The sequence below is a fragment of the Melospiza georgiana genome, chromosome 2, assembly GCF_028018845.1.
Source record: "Melospiza georgiana isolate bMelGeo1 chromosome 2, bMelGeo1.pri, whole genome shotgun sequence".
In the NCBI taxonomy this organism is placed as follows: Eukaryota; Metazoa; Chordata; class Aves; order Passeriformes; family Passerellidae; genus Melospiza; species Melospiza georgiana.
The window spans coordinates 61743147-61759573 of record NC_080431.1 but is presented as its reverse complement, the minus strand read 5'-3'; the positions used below and the strand labels follow the sequence as shown (position 1 = coordinate 61759573).

The 16427-nt window shown below is 38.6% G+C and overlaps 1 protein-coding gene across 4 annotated transcripts in view; it reads left to right on the top strand.

Annotated features, from left to right (window-relative positions):
• CDK8 (cyclin dependent kinase 8) overlaps positions 1–16427 on the top strand; it is a 68941-nt gene that overhangs the window by 26485 nt on the left and 26029 nt on the right. For 3 of the 4 annotated variants that reach the window (XM_058018659.1, XM_058018658.1, XM_058018657.1), the window contains exons 3-4: positions 4113–4223; positions 7338–7478. In XM_058018659.1, coding sequence (XP_057874642.1) covers positions 4113–4223; positions 7338–7478 — 252 coding nt within the window. Of the gene's footprint in view, positions 1–4112; positions 4224–7337; positions 7479–16427 lie in introns of those variants that run through there. The other variant, XM_058018660.1, reaches the window with a different exon arrangement.

Here is a 16427-nt window from a genome sequence, read left to right as displayed (position 1 = left end):
AAGCGCCATTTGCAGCAGAGCTAGAAATCCTCACTTACGTGAAGAGTGCTTTGTCTTAGCTTGTGAGAATTGTTGCAGTCATGGAGAGCTTCACAGGAAATGTAGGAATATCACCAGAGGAAGCAGGTCATGTTCATAAAAATTGTGCTGACTTCAGCTCGTATTTTATGTGAAAGATAATTGTTGTTAGTGCAAGAAAAGATTGGTCTTAGTCATGCTGCAGTTTTCCTGGTTTCCTTACTGCTGCTGTTGATTATTTAATATCATCCTGTTTTACTTCACTTTCTCCTTGTTCCTGAAGCAACTTAAGAATTTTATGCATCATTGGGACATTAATTTACTGTCCCTCAGCTGACCCATGGCTGTGTGGAATGAGTATTTCTTCATTTCAAGAGGGAGGTGGAGGGATCTTAGTTTGAGCCCACGACCTGCACAAAGGGATGCTGTTTCCCTTGCTGGATCTTGAACAGTATGAAAACTTGGGTAGGACCAGCCAGGGACAAACATGGGCTTCTAAAACAGATGTATTAGCATCTTTGTCATTTGCTGATTTCTAGTTCTTTGAAGGTCTGTTGGATGTCCCTTCTTTATAAGGGGGTACCCAGTCTAACTAATATAAGAGAAACCTTTCTAAGTGAGGAAATAGATTTGAATCATCATATGATATGCAAATAAAAAGGAAGGCAATTTACTGAGAGCCAAACACATAATTTTTGTCTGCTTTCTTGTGTTCTACAGAACTGAGCTAGGATAGACAGAAGTAGTTAGATAAGAAAAGTCATTAGGCCAAAAAATACCCTTTATCATTAGCAGGCATCATAGTGATAGTTACAGCATGTTTCTTGCAGTCTGCTTTGTCTGAGCTGTCTTTATTTGAACTCTGTCAGCTGCTGGACGCAAGTCGAGTCATCTGCTAGGAAAGGCATGTGGTTTATGGGCTAGAGAGGCCTGGTTCGTGGAGACTGAGGTTGCTGAAAATGCTCTTTGCAGTCCATGTGGTGTATTATCATCTGCATGAGCTCTTTCAGACACTTCAGAGACAGTTTGCATTTGTCACTGTGAACATTTCAACCTTTCCAATACAGTGACTCAGGAATCATCTGTCCCACTGCAGCAATCATTTCCTTATGCTGATGGATTTGCTGATACATGTTAGCCTTTCTGTTTACTGGGTTGTGGCTGTCTGGCTTTGACTGAACCCATCAGGTTTTTTAAGCAAACTGAAAGAATGTGGATTTAACAGTTATTCAACACAAAAGGCAAAGGCAGAAACCAGCAAGAATGATGAACTGAGTGCACACATGCAGGAAGAGGTGCTGCCAGTGACAGTAGCAAAGGCCAGAACTCCTAACACAATGGTGGTGAGCTGCAGTAGGAGCTTCTCAGGTATGCTCCTGAAGAGTGAGTGTCAGCTGGGACTGATGAGAAGGAAAGCAGGTTGCTATGGAATTTTTAGGAGGTTAGTGGGGGTTTTGGGTATTTAAGAGGATTGCTGGGATGTTTAGAGGAAAAATAAAAGGCAGGAAGGTGGAGTGATGAGTAAAAAAGCAAGGAATGCTGTCAATCTCAAGTCTGCAAAGACTACCTTAGAACAAACAAGGGAGAATTCTATCTATGTTGCCTCACTACACAGGGAATTCTTCTGCTGCATTACTTAAAAGTTTCTCATATTTGTGTCCAGCTTTGGTGATAGATTTTCTGTGTGTTCTCCAAGCTGAATCATATTTCATGTGAAGAGGGTGGATTTTTTTAGGTAGGTGATAGCTGCTACCTCAGGAATAAGGAGTAGGAGAGATTTAAAATGGGATCAGACAAAAGGGACCATTACATTATTTTTAAGAGCTCTGACTAGTATCTGCATCTGTCATCAAGGAATATTTTGTTGTATCTGGTACAGATGTGTCCATTAGGTCACGGGAAATACAATATTTTTGTATGGACACAGTTGCTGAACTGTCATGTAATCTTCGCTATAGTTAATTAAACTTTTTAGCATAAATTTAGTATGTGAATTTATGCTGATTAAAGAAAAAATACTTTAAGGACTGGCACAGTGTATTCTTAAACCCTGCAACATCATTCACCATTGAGAGGCTGGTCTTTGATGCTGTGCTGTGCCTGTCTTGCATGCAGTTAATCTTCTCCACACCAGCTTGTATGGTGGAGTGTGTTGAGTTTGTGGACTAAAGCAGTGCTGATAAGCCAGCAGTGCTTTGGCTATTGCTTTTGGTGTTCAGGCTTTCTCTGTGTCCCATTCCTGCCCCCTCCTCCCTTTGCATGGAGACTGGCTGGGCACCAGTTCTCTTGGGGGAAGTTGTACATGATTACCTTCACATTGCTTCTGTTGTTTTTTGTTGTGGGTGTGGTGTTTAATTCCTCTTCTTTCACTTACTAAACTGTCTTACTCACAAATTTTCTTGAATTTTTGTTCTTCCATTCATGTCTGACTGAGAGAGGTGAGCAAGTGGCTCTGTGGGGTTTAGCTTCTGCCTGGGGTTAAATTACTACAGGCGATCTCCACCTGTAATTGATAAAAAAGTGCAAATAAGCATTTCTTGGTCTTTCCCATACTGATCTTACTCTTTCTTGGAATTACAGGCATTTAAAGAATTCCATACTTCTTGTAGATCCTGCCTTAAAGTGCCTCGATGTAGTGCTTTTACAAATCCTAGAGTTTACCATGCTGAAACTCTACAGCCGCCTGCTTTGATTTCTATTTCTGCTTTGTCTTCTCTGCACTATCTCCCTGTTTGATCTTGTACTTGAGGTAAAATTTCTGTGGGTTATAGGTCCTTTTTTCCAAGAAATGGCACACTGAAGACTGGTCAGTGAGTCATAATGCAAGTCTGTCTCAAATGAAATAGGAAAGAAGGAAACAAGCATACGTATATATACACTTCCACTTTACTATCTCAGTAGCAGCTAAAATTGTAGCACTTATGAAAAAAGCATAAATAGAAAAGAATGATTTTTTTTTTTGTTTCCTCTGTTACATAGTGGGAAAATTATATTTTATTGAAAATAGATTGTCTCAGAAGTAAATTCTGTATTCAAAGAGTAGTTTAATTTTCTCTTGGCACTTTTTTAAAAACTAAAAAGCCCTAACAATTCGTTTTAGTGAGAAATGTTATCATTTTTGGCACGCTGAACTGGCAGGAATTTGACTAGTCTTGGGTAGTCACAGTTAACCACATTTTGCTTAGATAAAGCTTTTTTTCTTTCTTAGCAATTGAATGAGTACAGTATGATTGTAACATGACCATTAGACCTCAAATAGACTGATGCTGTCTGCATTCAGTTGTTGTGCTGTATCTCATCTATATTTTCCTTTTGGTGGGGTTCAAACTGTAGTTTCTGAAGCAGCTGAGCTGGTTTAATGGCTCACTGCTGCTGAAAGAAGATCCAGGTGTGTCCCTTTGCTAGGGGCTGTCTCTGCTGTTGGTACTCTGATTTGTTTCAGCTCAAGAGCTCTGTGCCAGGTTACCTTTCAGCCTTTGTGCATGCAGAGTAGTTTTCTCTTGAACTGGGTGCTGTTTTATGGGTGGCTTCTGTGACTGTACTCACTGGTGTAATCTTGTGGGTGTACTTACTGGTGTAGTCTGTGCTGTGCTCCAGAAGCTGGACCCTCTTCTGTGGAGAGTGGTGACCTTGCAGATCAGCAGAGTCCACCTTACAAACCACATCTTGGTTTAGCTGACTGCATTAGCAGGCTCTACATCAGCCATCCCATTCAGTCTCAACTGACTGCAATGAAAATGCAGCTTTTTCAGATAATTGGAAGTGAGGAGAAAATGGGGTACCTCAAATAGGACTGTTGAAGATTACAGCCTATGCAAAAGGGCAGATGCCACAGCTGGCTGTTTGCAGAGTCATCTTGGTCCTGGGTAATAATGAGGTTTACATGGAGTTGAGCTTTTAGAAAATGAGTAGGAAATGAATGCCCTGAGGGGGTTATGACCTGCTTTCAGCTCTGGTTTGAAACTAATGACTGGTTCTTTCATTAAAAAAAGTGGCTTTCTGTGGCTTGCAGATTTCAGCTTCTCTTGTTTGTGTTCTAAGTATACCAGCTCTGGATGTATGTATATAACTGTTGTGGACTTTTTCTTTTGCAGTTGCTGCGGGAGCTCAAGCATCCAAATGTCATTTCTCTGCAAAAGGTGTTCCTTTCTCATGCTGACAGGAAAGTGTGGCTTCTCTTTGACTATGCTGAGCATGACCTCTGGGTAAGGTGAATTATTTGTAGGTACCAGGCTTTGAGTTTTAATTGCAGCAGAGGGACAGTGTCAGGGGAGATGCACAAGTTTTAAGCACAACATAGCTGCTTACTCCATGTTTGTTGGAAGCATTTTCAGTACTAAAGGAAAAGCAATGGAAAATGTTAAGTAAACACACCACACAGTTAAACCTGTGATCTCTTTAAGAAGATAAAAAACTCCAAAAAATCTGCAGAAATCAGCTCTCAGTAGCTAGAAGTCTACTTAAATAAATGTAGATATAAACCCCTATTACAGCAAAAGTAGGGTGCAGGAAAATGTATTGATTATGCAGGTGAATTCCCTTTTAAAATCTTTTTTTTTTCAATAGGACAGTTCAGAGTTTTAGTTGCATTGGTTGTCATCCATGAATACATGAAATGAGAGTAGTGCCATCCATGAATACATGAAATGAGAGAGTGTATATTTAATTCATACATTTCAGTGGGAAAAATTTTTCTCAACTCGTCTGCAGAAATGCCGTGTATTTGGGAGGAAAGCTATTTATTCCTAATTGCAAGATACAGCTTTCAAATATAAACCTGTTGGAGGCAAAGTAAATTTATTTTAAGACACAAGCTGAATTCCTCTGTTAACTCAATGTTTGTAAGCTTAATATCCATTTGGAATGCTTAAAAAATAAAATAGCATGGTAAAATGAAAAATACCATGCAGCCATGACTTCCCTGAAAAAAGGTGAGTGTGCCTCAAATTAATGCTGACATACATAAGGAGAATTGCTCTCAATGCTACAAATGCTAACCTGAAAAGATGCTAAGATTCATATCAAAGGGTGCAACAGAAACAATTTGTAACGAGGGAAAATTATGAATGTGTACATGTGAAAATTGCACACTGAATCATGAGTTGTTTTTTTGTCACCATGTCACTTAGTAAAAATCAAAACAAAACTAATTTTTTTTAAAAATGGTTTTCCTTATAGTTTGGAATTATTTGATTTGTCTAAGAACTAGTGTGTCAGTTTTCTTTTTGCTAAGCTAAATGAAAGATGTTTTCTTACTGTTAAATGTCTTGGAAGTTCTGATACTTGTTATTGAGGTTTTGTTACCAAAATAAAATTAGAGACAAAAAAGGTAGCCAACAGCTGAAATGTTGAGACATTCTTAAGGCTGATAAACAGAAACAACATCATCTTGAGGAAATGGAGTACAGTTGTTTTGTTTTGTTTTTATTTTAATATGATGGAAAAATAAGAGCACTCTTTTTCCCACTACTCCCCCATATTTATGATATGCTGAGCTACTGAGGTCTAGGAATGTTTGAGAGTTTTTTGTTTCAAAATGTGCTACAAGGCTTCATATTTGTTAGGGCTATTATTACTATGACCTGTTCTTGTTTGTATTTATATATTTCTGCTTTGTTTCATACTTTACCTAAATCACCACAGAAGTATTTCTGTTAATGAAACAGTGGTTTGTATGTAACTAACTTAGGAGTGGCCCTCAATTTTTAGCTTTATGCTTGCATGCATGTACCTGTACGAACCCCAGAATTCCCCAGCTGCACCAGCTCCTGGTTACTCACTGTATCTGGATGTGAGAGACTTGGTTGCAATGACTGGGGCTGGCTCTGTGCCCCAGAGAGCTGGCCGTGGATCAAGTGCTCCAGCACTTGTGTATTTAGGACAGCAGGTTTTAAGTAAGGCTGGGAAAGGGCTAGATAATACAGAGTGTATTAGAGCAGGAGCAAAAGAAGTCTGGGACAACCATCCGTTTTCCTTCCTGTCTCTGAGAGTCACTTCTCTCTGTCCATTGTATGAAAATAACATTTATTATGGAGCTGGTGGAAGTGAGAGGTGAGAAGAGGTAAAACTTGTCGCTCAGGCTGAGGGATGCTTCTGCATGTGGTGCTTGGCTGAGAGTTCAGGGACTGTCCCATTTTCATCAGTGTTTTTTGCTCTGTGTATCTCCATTTTTACCTTTGACAGGGCAGAAATGTGCCTGTTCCTGCCAGGAAAGCCAAACCTGGCTGCCTGAAGCGGAGGAGGGCAGGCTGTATGGAGCTGGGCTGCAGCAGGAGAGCAAAGGCAGTTTACCAAAGGATGTTAGTTAGCTGGGTTAGCTAATTGGCACCTGGAACATGAGGAGTCATGAACATAGGAAGAGCAGACGATAGAAGTTTGGTGCCAGGTTTTGGTAGACAAGAGCTGGGCTGTTTTGATGATCACACAAGTGCGAGCCATTACAGAAAAAAAAGTGTGAATATATTAGGAAGTTTGTTCTAGAAATTGCCTCTGTGTTTGAAGGAGGCAAACATGGAAATGGTTACCATGACTATGGCACACCTTGTTGTTGAACTTAGTGACACCTGGGGCTCAAGTACTAAGACAACACATCCTTTTGGGCTCCTCCTCGGTGCCAGACATCAATCCTTGTGTCTAAATTTAGAATTACTACAGGCTCTTTTTCTGTGTCTGACTTGGTGGCTGACTTTCAGATGGACAGATTTGTAGACTTGCTCTGTCAACAGCTTCTGTTCTGAGAGTACTGTGCTACAAGGATATAATAAATAAAGAAGGAATAATCTGGGCTTCTGATTTAAATGTATAAAATTTCTAATACAGTTTGCAAAAATTTCTGCTTGGCATTAGCTGTTGAATGTTACAGTCATTATTACTGTAGGAGGAAACTTAGAAGTAAAATAATGTAGGAGGTAATACACTTGTAATTCTGTGATTTGATGTACAGGATATCAGCCTATCTTAACAAAAAGACTCCCGAAACAAAAATACCTCTAAAACCTGAAAGATCAGTGATCTAAAAGGAAATGTGTTTTGATGGTCATATTGGTTTTGTATTCCTCATACTTTGCAGGGCTTAGCTGCGTTCTGGGGTTAAACCACAGCAAAAACCAGCTTAATTTTTGAGAGATTGCTTTGGGATGGTGATCACTTTACTAAGTACAGTATTAATTTTTTAGTACTTCAGGCCCATGTTTCTAGTTTGGAAAACAAATCATGAAAGGTTGAAAAACCCCTAAGAAGTTTGTGTAAGGAGTTGATGGCAATCTTTTTGTGTAAACATTGCACTTCTTTTATTTTCATTTCTTTTTTCCCCTTTGCAGCATATAATCAAGTTTCACAGGGCTTCTAAAGCAAACAAGAAACCAGTTCAGTTACCTCGGGGAATGGTGAAGTCGCTGTTATATCAGATCCTAGATGGTATTCACTACCTGCATGCTAACTGGGTGTTACACAGGGATTTGGTAAGTGGATCCTCAATGGGTTTTAGCACTGGGATGATGATTGAGGGCAAGGGTTGTTTTTCTTAATGAAAAACCACTGGGAAACAAAAGCCTTGGTGCTAAGAGCACGTACTAATAAATATATATTTTTACACTGCAGTCAGACGGCCTTGATTAGTAGAGTGGATTTTAAAAGCTGGCTGTGATCTGATATGCTTATGTGAGCAAGTGTATCAGATGGCTGTTTATGTTTTTTGATTTTCTAAATAAACTGTTTTAAATGGGTTATTTAAATAACAGGCACATTGAGGTACAGAAAATGCCTGTACCCCTGCAGGCAAGAGAAATAACTAAATACAGCTTTGGTGTAGGTGGGGGAGAATGACTGGCTGTAAGAATTGCTGAAAAAAGATTTTTTTCTGAAATCATCAGTTTAATGTAGGAAAGTGATTTTTCAAAGCCATTATTGTTTACTAATGTTTATAATCTACCAGCAATATAGCCACACCAACTTTAGATGATTTCTGCAAGTAGACTAATGTTCATTCAAACTACAATATAAGGAAAACGTTTTTAACCTGAGTTAGTGTCTTTAACCAGCAAATTCTTTTCAACTGGTGAATCACAGCAATTGTTATATATTTGCCTTCAAAACAGGCCCACAGTAACTGGTCTTTTTTGTCTGTTGTCTTGAAATTGGGTAATTTCTCTGATCCACTCGTCTGTAGCTGTTACTCTTTGATAGCATTCTTTTTTTTCAATTTACTTCTAAGTGTGCCACTTATATATGATACTCTTATGTTAGTTTGACCTTTCATTCCTATGAGTCAGTATTGCCAGTGATATTCTGTGTTTAGTGAAGTAAGTCTGGCTTCCTTACTACTCCTCCAGAGTCACTTTTTGTCTTTGAAATAGCTTTAATAGTGTTCCTGGAAATGTGGTCAAGGACTAGTTTTTTGACATCTATTTTCATGCCTGATAAATGCTTTTACAGAGTGCCAGTTTCTCCATTTGGATGGAAGGCAAAAGGTATCCCTCTGATAAATAGCATTTTCAGAACTGAAGTACAAGGAAACTTTGCTTTATTGCAGTGATTGTGTGGATGATTTTAATTTGCTCCTGGTTTTAGAAATGGAACAAAAGCCTCAGCACTGAGGGGAAAAAGTCAAAAAGATTCTGGTGGTTTTGTCATGACTCATGAAGTAGTGGAGCAAAACATAATATAGAAATACATAGTGCATGTTACTACTTAGCCAACTTTATTTTTAAGAGACATACAGGTAGCAGATGATTTGTCATCAAGAATATAAATTTTTCTAATGTATTACTTTCTACAGTTTCGGAAAATTTATGAACGTGAAATAATGCTTAAAAGAAAACCAAGCATGTTGTTAACTGGATGGCTCAGGAGATTGGTAATTTATTACAGAGCCTTTCACATCTAGGGCTGTAGCTCAGATACGGTTTAAGTTGGCAACTGCAAAAACCTACTGCCATCTTATGTTTTGTGAAATGAGTTGGTGGTCTCAGTCCAGCATGAAATTTCCTTCCAGCAGAAAATCCACCATCACAATTGGCTGTCTTTTGGTAATCTGAGGAAGAGACCAAAAGCTTGAGGCAGAGACTGAGAGGTCTTCCCACTGGAACCCTGTCAAGCTGTGTTGGTGAGAATCCTGTAAGAGCTGTACAGGGGCTGCCTGTGCTGCCTTGTCCATGGAAACCTTTGGACTTGTTATTTCAAAACTCTCCAGTTTGAGCTGATTTCAGAAGGCACATGTTTCCTGCAGAACAAAAGACAATTGCACCTGCCAATGCTTACTTTCTTTTAATGGGGTCTGGAAACAACCCGAGTAAGAGAAGGGATTCTACTTAGTGTTTTGTCTTGGAAAGACAGGGACCTGGTGGTTAAGATTGAGAATTGGGACTTCACTAACATTCTGATTCAAAGCAGCATAACTGACATGAATGCTTAGGTGTGGCTTTCTATTCCAGGATACCTGTAACATTATTCTTCAGGAATATCAGTGTTAGATCATCAATTTCAACTCCTATTGTGCCTTTAAACGATAGGTATTGCTGTAGTTTCTAGATATTTTGTTTTCCCGGGTTTAGATACACCCCACAGAGCTGCTGAAGTAACATGCTTGCTTTCATGTCATATACTCTTATTATTAGAGTGATAAGAGTGATGATGCTTGGGGCTGGTAGGAGTATAGTACTTGGCAAAAAAATCTATTATTCTCTCATTGGATAAGGAATTTTTTTATAGGTATGGATTATCTATATAATTATCTTCTGTCTAACTGCAGATTTCCTCGGTTTTCTGTTGGTTTTTTTTTGTGTGTGTGTTTTTTTAAGACATCTGAGTCGAGTTAGATTTTAGGTAGCTAATTTTTTGGAGTTTTTTTTAGATTTTGACTTCTCTAATCAGAAACAAAATATGGCATAAACCAACTCCTTTCTTGCTACAACCTGGGCAGTAAAATGTAGCAGCTGTTGAAATCACACAAACTTAGACTGAAATTTTTCTTCACAATGTGGAAATCAAGAAATCTCAACTCATGTAAGGTTTGTATAAAGTGACTGAATTCTGCATGAAACAGTAAAATCTGTTGGAAGACAACAATTGTCTTTTGTGGGGTTTGTGGTCATGGTGCGCCTTTTACAAAGGAAATGTGTACAAATCTTTGCAGTAACTTAAAATACTTGACTGTTTTCTTCCACTGGGTACCTGAAAGCCAATTCACAATTTCCATCAGAGCAGGGAGATGTTGATTGTATTTGCCTTTGAATACTGCCTTGAATACTACTGTGCTTGAGTAGTTAACTTTTCTGTAAGTTTTTGAAATGTACCAGTAAAATTTTTCAAGAAATAAATGCTAGCCCTTTTAAAATTTCTTGTTTGACTTGCGTATTCTTCAGCCTCTTTAAATTTCATGGCTGAGAGCAATTGAAAGCAGATTGTTTATTCATGCTCTGACTGTAGCAGGAAGGAAATAAGAACACTTCATATAATTACCACAAAGTGCATCAATTATAGTTTTAATAATATTTTGAATTTAGTTATCAAGCATGCTTGTAACATACTGCATTTTGCTGACTACTTTTTTGAGTATTTTTTCCACTTTATAATATGCAGCTATCATGCTTCTTCCTTTACTCAAAGTTCTTATTCCACACTAAAAATAAGCATAAGCCGAAGATTTGCCATAGATGTGTTTTCATCAATATGCAACTTCAACAGCAAGGGAAAAGACAGCATGCACTTCACAGCATGCTTGGAAGGTTTTTTCAAGTAATGGGCTCAAAGTAGAGGTCCTTTTGCATGGTACAATAACTTTTAAGCTATGCCTGTTAGCATTTGAAACTGCATCTCTAATTGGTTTGGTAGTAGTCCTATCTACACAGTCAGGATCCAGTTTTAGGTAAAGATGAGCACCCCTCCACAGCTTCTGTGTGGTGAGAGTAAGTAAGATTAGTCTACAATTTACATTAATAATGGAATTGGCACCTAAGCTATTTGAAATACTTCCATGGTGCAGCAGTGCTTAAAAGCATACCACCACCACCCCCAAAAAACTCCAGCAAAAAAAACCTAGAGGAAATCTCACATGCCTTGTAGTACTGAATCTGGGACAGTAGTATAAAATTATTTTTGTTCCTAAATCTTCAGACTCCATTCTCTGGCCTATTTCTTTGTGCCTGGTGTGAGTGGGTGTTGAACAGATGAATTACCACTTGGCAAGTGAGGTATGGAAGTAGGGAACAGAGTGCTGGACTTCTGCTTCCCATTCTTCTCCTCCTGTCTCTTGCCAAAGGAATTAACAGTCTCTTTGCCTTTGTCAATAACATCCCTGTCCTAGTTAGCCTGGGATTGTGTCACTGTGGTGATTTGCAGAGTGGCAGCAGTGCAGTGTGGGGAAGGTGTTCCTATTGAGCAGCTCAGCTCAGCTCGAGGGCTGCTCTGGGACGAGCACTGGCTTTTAAAAAGCTTTGAGGCAGTCAGGCTTTATTACAGTTGGTGCGGCGCTTCCTGAGATCTGGACTCTTCCCAGGGATACCTGCGACCATGTTTGGGATTAGTGAGAAAATTAAAGATGTTCTTTTAACAAGGAATGAGGAAAAGCCTCTGCCAGAGTCTTTGTTTAGACAGGATCTTAGTTACTTTACAGGCTCTGTAAAGTGAATCACTTAAATATGTCCTTTAGGCAAAGTTAAATATATGGAATTTTTACCTTGGCAATTAACAATTTTCCTCATTAGCACTCTAGAATCCAAGGATGTCTCCCCGTCAGTTTTAAGGATTATTTTACAAAAAAAAGTCATGTTCTTCTGTCTTCCTGTAAAACTTTCAAAGCTGTGGTCATTTGAAAGATTGAACCTAAATACTTGAAAAGAAGAAAGTAATAATAGTGCACATTACTAGAAATAAGTCTGCAGCTTTAAAAAGTAGGGTGATTTTCTACTCCAAGTAGATCGACAAGTAATAGGTGTTATTTCCCAAAAGGTGTTATAATGACTTGCTGATGATTTGCTTTCAGAAGAGAAAAAAACTCCCAGCAATCCAAACCCAATCACTCTTCTGGTTGTCAGCTGTTAATATTTCCCAAGATTTTTGTTTTCAAGGTGTTTTTCATTAGGTATGTACTTTCATGAGATCACAAAAGAACAGTGTGTCTGGCAGAACTTTATTTTCTTGCATGTGCTTCTAATCACATGCTTTCCTGTAAGTTGTACTTTACTATAGTTCTAAATATTCCATAGTTGAAATAATAGTATCTAGGGTTTCTTAATTTTTCTGTTTAAAGGGAGCATGACTACTCCCTTGCCTGCCTTTCTGAGCACCTTCTTAATGTATTAGATTACACTTTCAAACCAGTAAGTAATGAAAATGTAGAAGTTATCAAGAGACTGCAAAATTTCAGTATTTGGTGTTCGTGCCAGTGATTAAAAAAAAAAAAAAAGAGAAGTAATCCAAAAACTCTGAAAAAATAGCTGATTAGGTGAAACTTTTGACTGAGTAATGTCTGTCAGTTTTGTACAAATGCATGTTTAAAGGTAGAAATAGAGAATATTGTTGAATTGCTTCCAGTCTTCTAGTTGGAAAAGCAGTGAGAGATCTTTGAGTTCACTGTAGAGAAGCCCATAGAGATATATCAAATCTTGTGCTTCATATTCATATATGCAACTAATTGTGAGACCACTCTCTTTGAAAGGTCATAGCCATCAGGGGAAGCTCCTGAGGAGAAGAAAGCAAATGTCACTCTAGTCTTCAAGGAGGGTCTGGGAAATTACATTCCCAGTCACTCTTGCCTTGATCCCTGGAAAGGTGATGGATCACATCCTCCTGGAAGCCATTTTCAAACATTTGGAAGATACCAAGGTGATTGAGAGTAGTCAGCTTGGATTTTTATGCAGGGGAGATTGTACCTGGCCTGAAAGCCTTCAATGACGAGCTCAATGGATGGGCTAACAGCAGGGAGTGTTGCTTACTGCAGTAAGGCTTTCAGCCCTGCATCCCATCCAGCCCTGCAGACAAGCTAGCGAAGTACACACCAGGAAGTGCACAGTGAAGGGCATGGAAATCGGGAGCAGTTGAAGGGCTCAAAGGGTTGTGGCCAGTGCCGCCAAGTTAAGCTGGACACCAGTCACTGGTGGAGTGTCCCACAGGCTGATTCTGAGTTCAGCGCTGTTATAAATGATCAAATTGATAGCCAAATTTATAAAAATTTTACAACGATTTATTGGGTCAATTACAAAAACAATAGAATTTCGAGCAACCACCACAGTCAGGACAGCGTCAGTCCCGGGAACAGGCGCCAGGTGAAACCAGAGGTTTGCCCGACAGAGACAGCGTTCCCCCAAAGGTTCACCCCTAGTGTGTCCAGCATCCAGTTTATATACAGTTTATTCTGCCTGAGGCACAGATGACCACATCTTTCTATTCACTTCTTCCACTGCAAATCCATTTCTATACATATGTTGAAATAGACAAAGACGGGTCCAGTTTTCAGACAAGTGTCTGAGCATCCAGGCAAAGTTTGTTTTCACATGTAATAAGTTTGTATCTGTTCTGAGTTCCACAGATGCACTCAGGGCAGGTCTGAGTCTCCTGAAGTTCTTGGGACACTGCAATTAATCATGGGCCAGGAAGGCCCCGATGTTATCTCCCAGGTGTAGGTGCCAAGGAAGTCATCGCTGATTGTCCAGGATGGTCCCATTCACAGGCCTGATATTATCTGGACCGCTGCCCGGAATTAGTTACAATTTGAATAGAACTCTGCTCCTGGCTGGAGTGGTTAGAAGGCATAACTTCTACAATATTTTATACCCACACATACCTACTGCTACAGCATGAATTAACTCTATTGCATATCACAAGTGCTGTTTAATATCATCATTAGTAACCTGAACAATGAGATGGAGCACACCCTCAGCAAGCTGGCAGATGATTTCCAGCAGCACCTTCCAGCCTCGGCCATTCTGTGGATAAGTTGTATATTCACCATTTGATTTGTCCTGAAAAATTCAATTACTGCTCTTTCAAAGTCTAAAATCCAGCCTATGACAAATCAAGAGAAGAGATGCCAGGTACCAAGGGTGGGCTGTGTGGGAGCAGGTGTGACATGAGTATGAAAGATCAAATAGCTCCCAAGGAATAAGGAACAGTGTGAAAAAAAACAGTGAAGTAGCCAATTTTTGAAGTGCAGCATGACATTTTTGCAACGTATCTTGCAAAATGACTGCAGTATGATGAGAGGTATGACATGGTGCCATTTTCTTTTCCTGAGTAATACAATGATGTATTCCCTAAAACCTTTCTGGAAGCAGTATGGTCAAAAAATGAAAGATACACTTCTACTGGATCATCACTTGTTTGGTATGAAACATTTATGTAATGGCAATATCTCTAGAAAGCTATACCCAAGCCTTAAGCTATCAGGCCTTTATTTTTCATTCTTCACTGAAGGTGCTCAGTACTAAGATCAAATGGAGAATATAAATGAAAAGAAGCTGTTCAGTCTGTTCTTCCAGTTGTGTTTGGACCATCACTGCAAGACTTCCTGGTGATTTTGTAAATCAACCTTTAAAGGTAGTGAAATGATTTTATTTTGTTTTAATTCACAGGCTTGTCCCTTTAAGCAATTTTTGAATCTGCATGTAGTCTTTCACAGCTTTTTACAGATTGATCATCTTTAGCTTTAGGACTTAAAAGAAAAGGCAAGGCCATTTAACAAGTTTTAAGTTAGGATTGTGAAAGAGTAGTAAAGACTCCAAGATGTATGTAATACATGAGATGAACAGATAACACTTGAAAATTTTTATTCAAGCAACTGGTGTTTAGAAAAAATGCTAAATCAGTCCTAAAAGTTATTTGATAATCTTTTATCACACAATGCTGTTGGATTCCAGTTTATACAAAGATGAAGTTGAAGTGCTGAATAGGGGAACATTTGATGCAAGTGAAAAGCTGATTGCAAGTGAAAAGCTCATTTATTTTCTTGATTTAAGTGAAAGTAGGGGTGCAAGGAAAGGTCAGAAATATCTCTTCCAGGTACAGGTTTTTCAAATCTACCTTTCTTAGACTGCTGCTTTTTTCAAAGCCCCATTTGCTTGATTGCCAAGTCCAGCCCTGTTTGTAATTTTTGTAGCCTTTTATTATCTTCTGCAGGTGTTCCAAAAGGCCTGACTACATCATTGTGTCTGGGTTACTGACTTGCATTTTGTCTGGTGGAACCTAAATTTAGTTTTTCTTCTTGTTAGCTCAGTATTTTTTTACCATCAATAATTCTCAAAATAATTAATCCTCTGTGGTAATAAAACCCAGTTCTCACAACCTTCATGTTTAAAACTGGCAGTCATACTGACATAATTTTTTTTCCTCTATTGATGGATATATCTTGTTTTGAAACTAGAGTAAATACAATTTTTGTCCAAAGTTTAAAGGGAAGGTCAAGGTGGAACAATATATGTATTATAAGAGGGGCTTTGCTAAAGTGCAGGTAAAGTCTCTGACTTTGGCATTCCGAAATCATTGTAGACTTTGACATGAAAGAAGTACAAGGTGCAGAAAATAAATGGAAAAAGTAAGACTACTTATTCAACTGCCACCGGATATGTTAGGAACAGACAAGTACAACACCGATGAGGATTTGTAGTCATGAAATTGCATTACATGATTATTGATGCTTTAGTGAGATATTTTTGCCTTATCTGCTGCAGAACTGTCAGACACAAGAAACAATGGAAGCAGACAATTTTTTCCCCCTGACATTTGTACATCATTATACATGGAATAATTTTAACCAGCAGTCTTGGACCAGTTAACAGGCAGTGAAAACTGTTGCAAAAGAGAAATTCCAAATTTGAATCTTTTTCCTCATTCCTCTGGAGCCCTTCAGGACTAAATTAAATGTTTCAGAGCTGATCTTTATAACTATTTGCATCTTTGCCTTACAGGATATGTAATCAATACAGGCCTTTTCTGTGCCTTTAGGAAATTTGTCCTTGTCTGGTGGAATATGCATTTAATTACAGCACCAGAAACACATGTGTCTTCATATTGCATATTGATTTCTAAGCTGGAGACAAAGTGGTGCTTTAGAGTTGTAGATGTGCAAAATGATAGCATGGCTTCTACAGTCTCTAGGAAAAAATAGTTTAGAAAATGCAAGTTGTGTTGCATGTTTTATAATAAAAAGAAAATTATGTTGATATTGTGTGATTGCTTAAGGAGGCTTACCTGGGCATGCTGGTTCTTAGTTTCCTCAAGTGATCTTTGTATCTGTTAGCAAATTTCAGGTGCCTTTGGTAGAAAGATGCGGTATCAAAACAGACCATTTCTTTCAAATGTCATGAAAAGCAAATGTCATACAGAGGAGGGCACGTCTTCTGGGAGAAGTGTATTGATGGTGGAACCAGGGACAAATGCTGAAATACTTATTTTGATTTTTTTCAAGCTTAGAAATA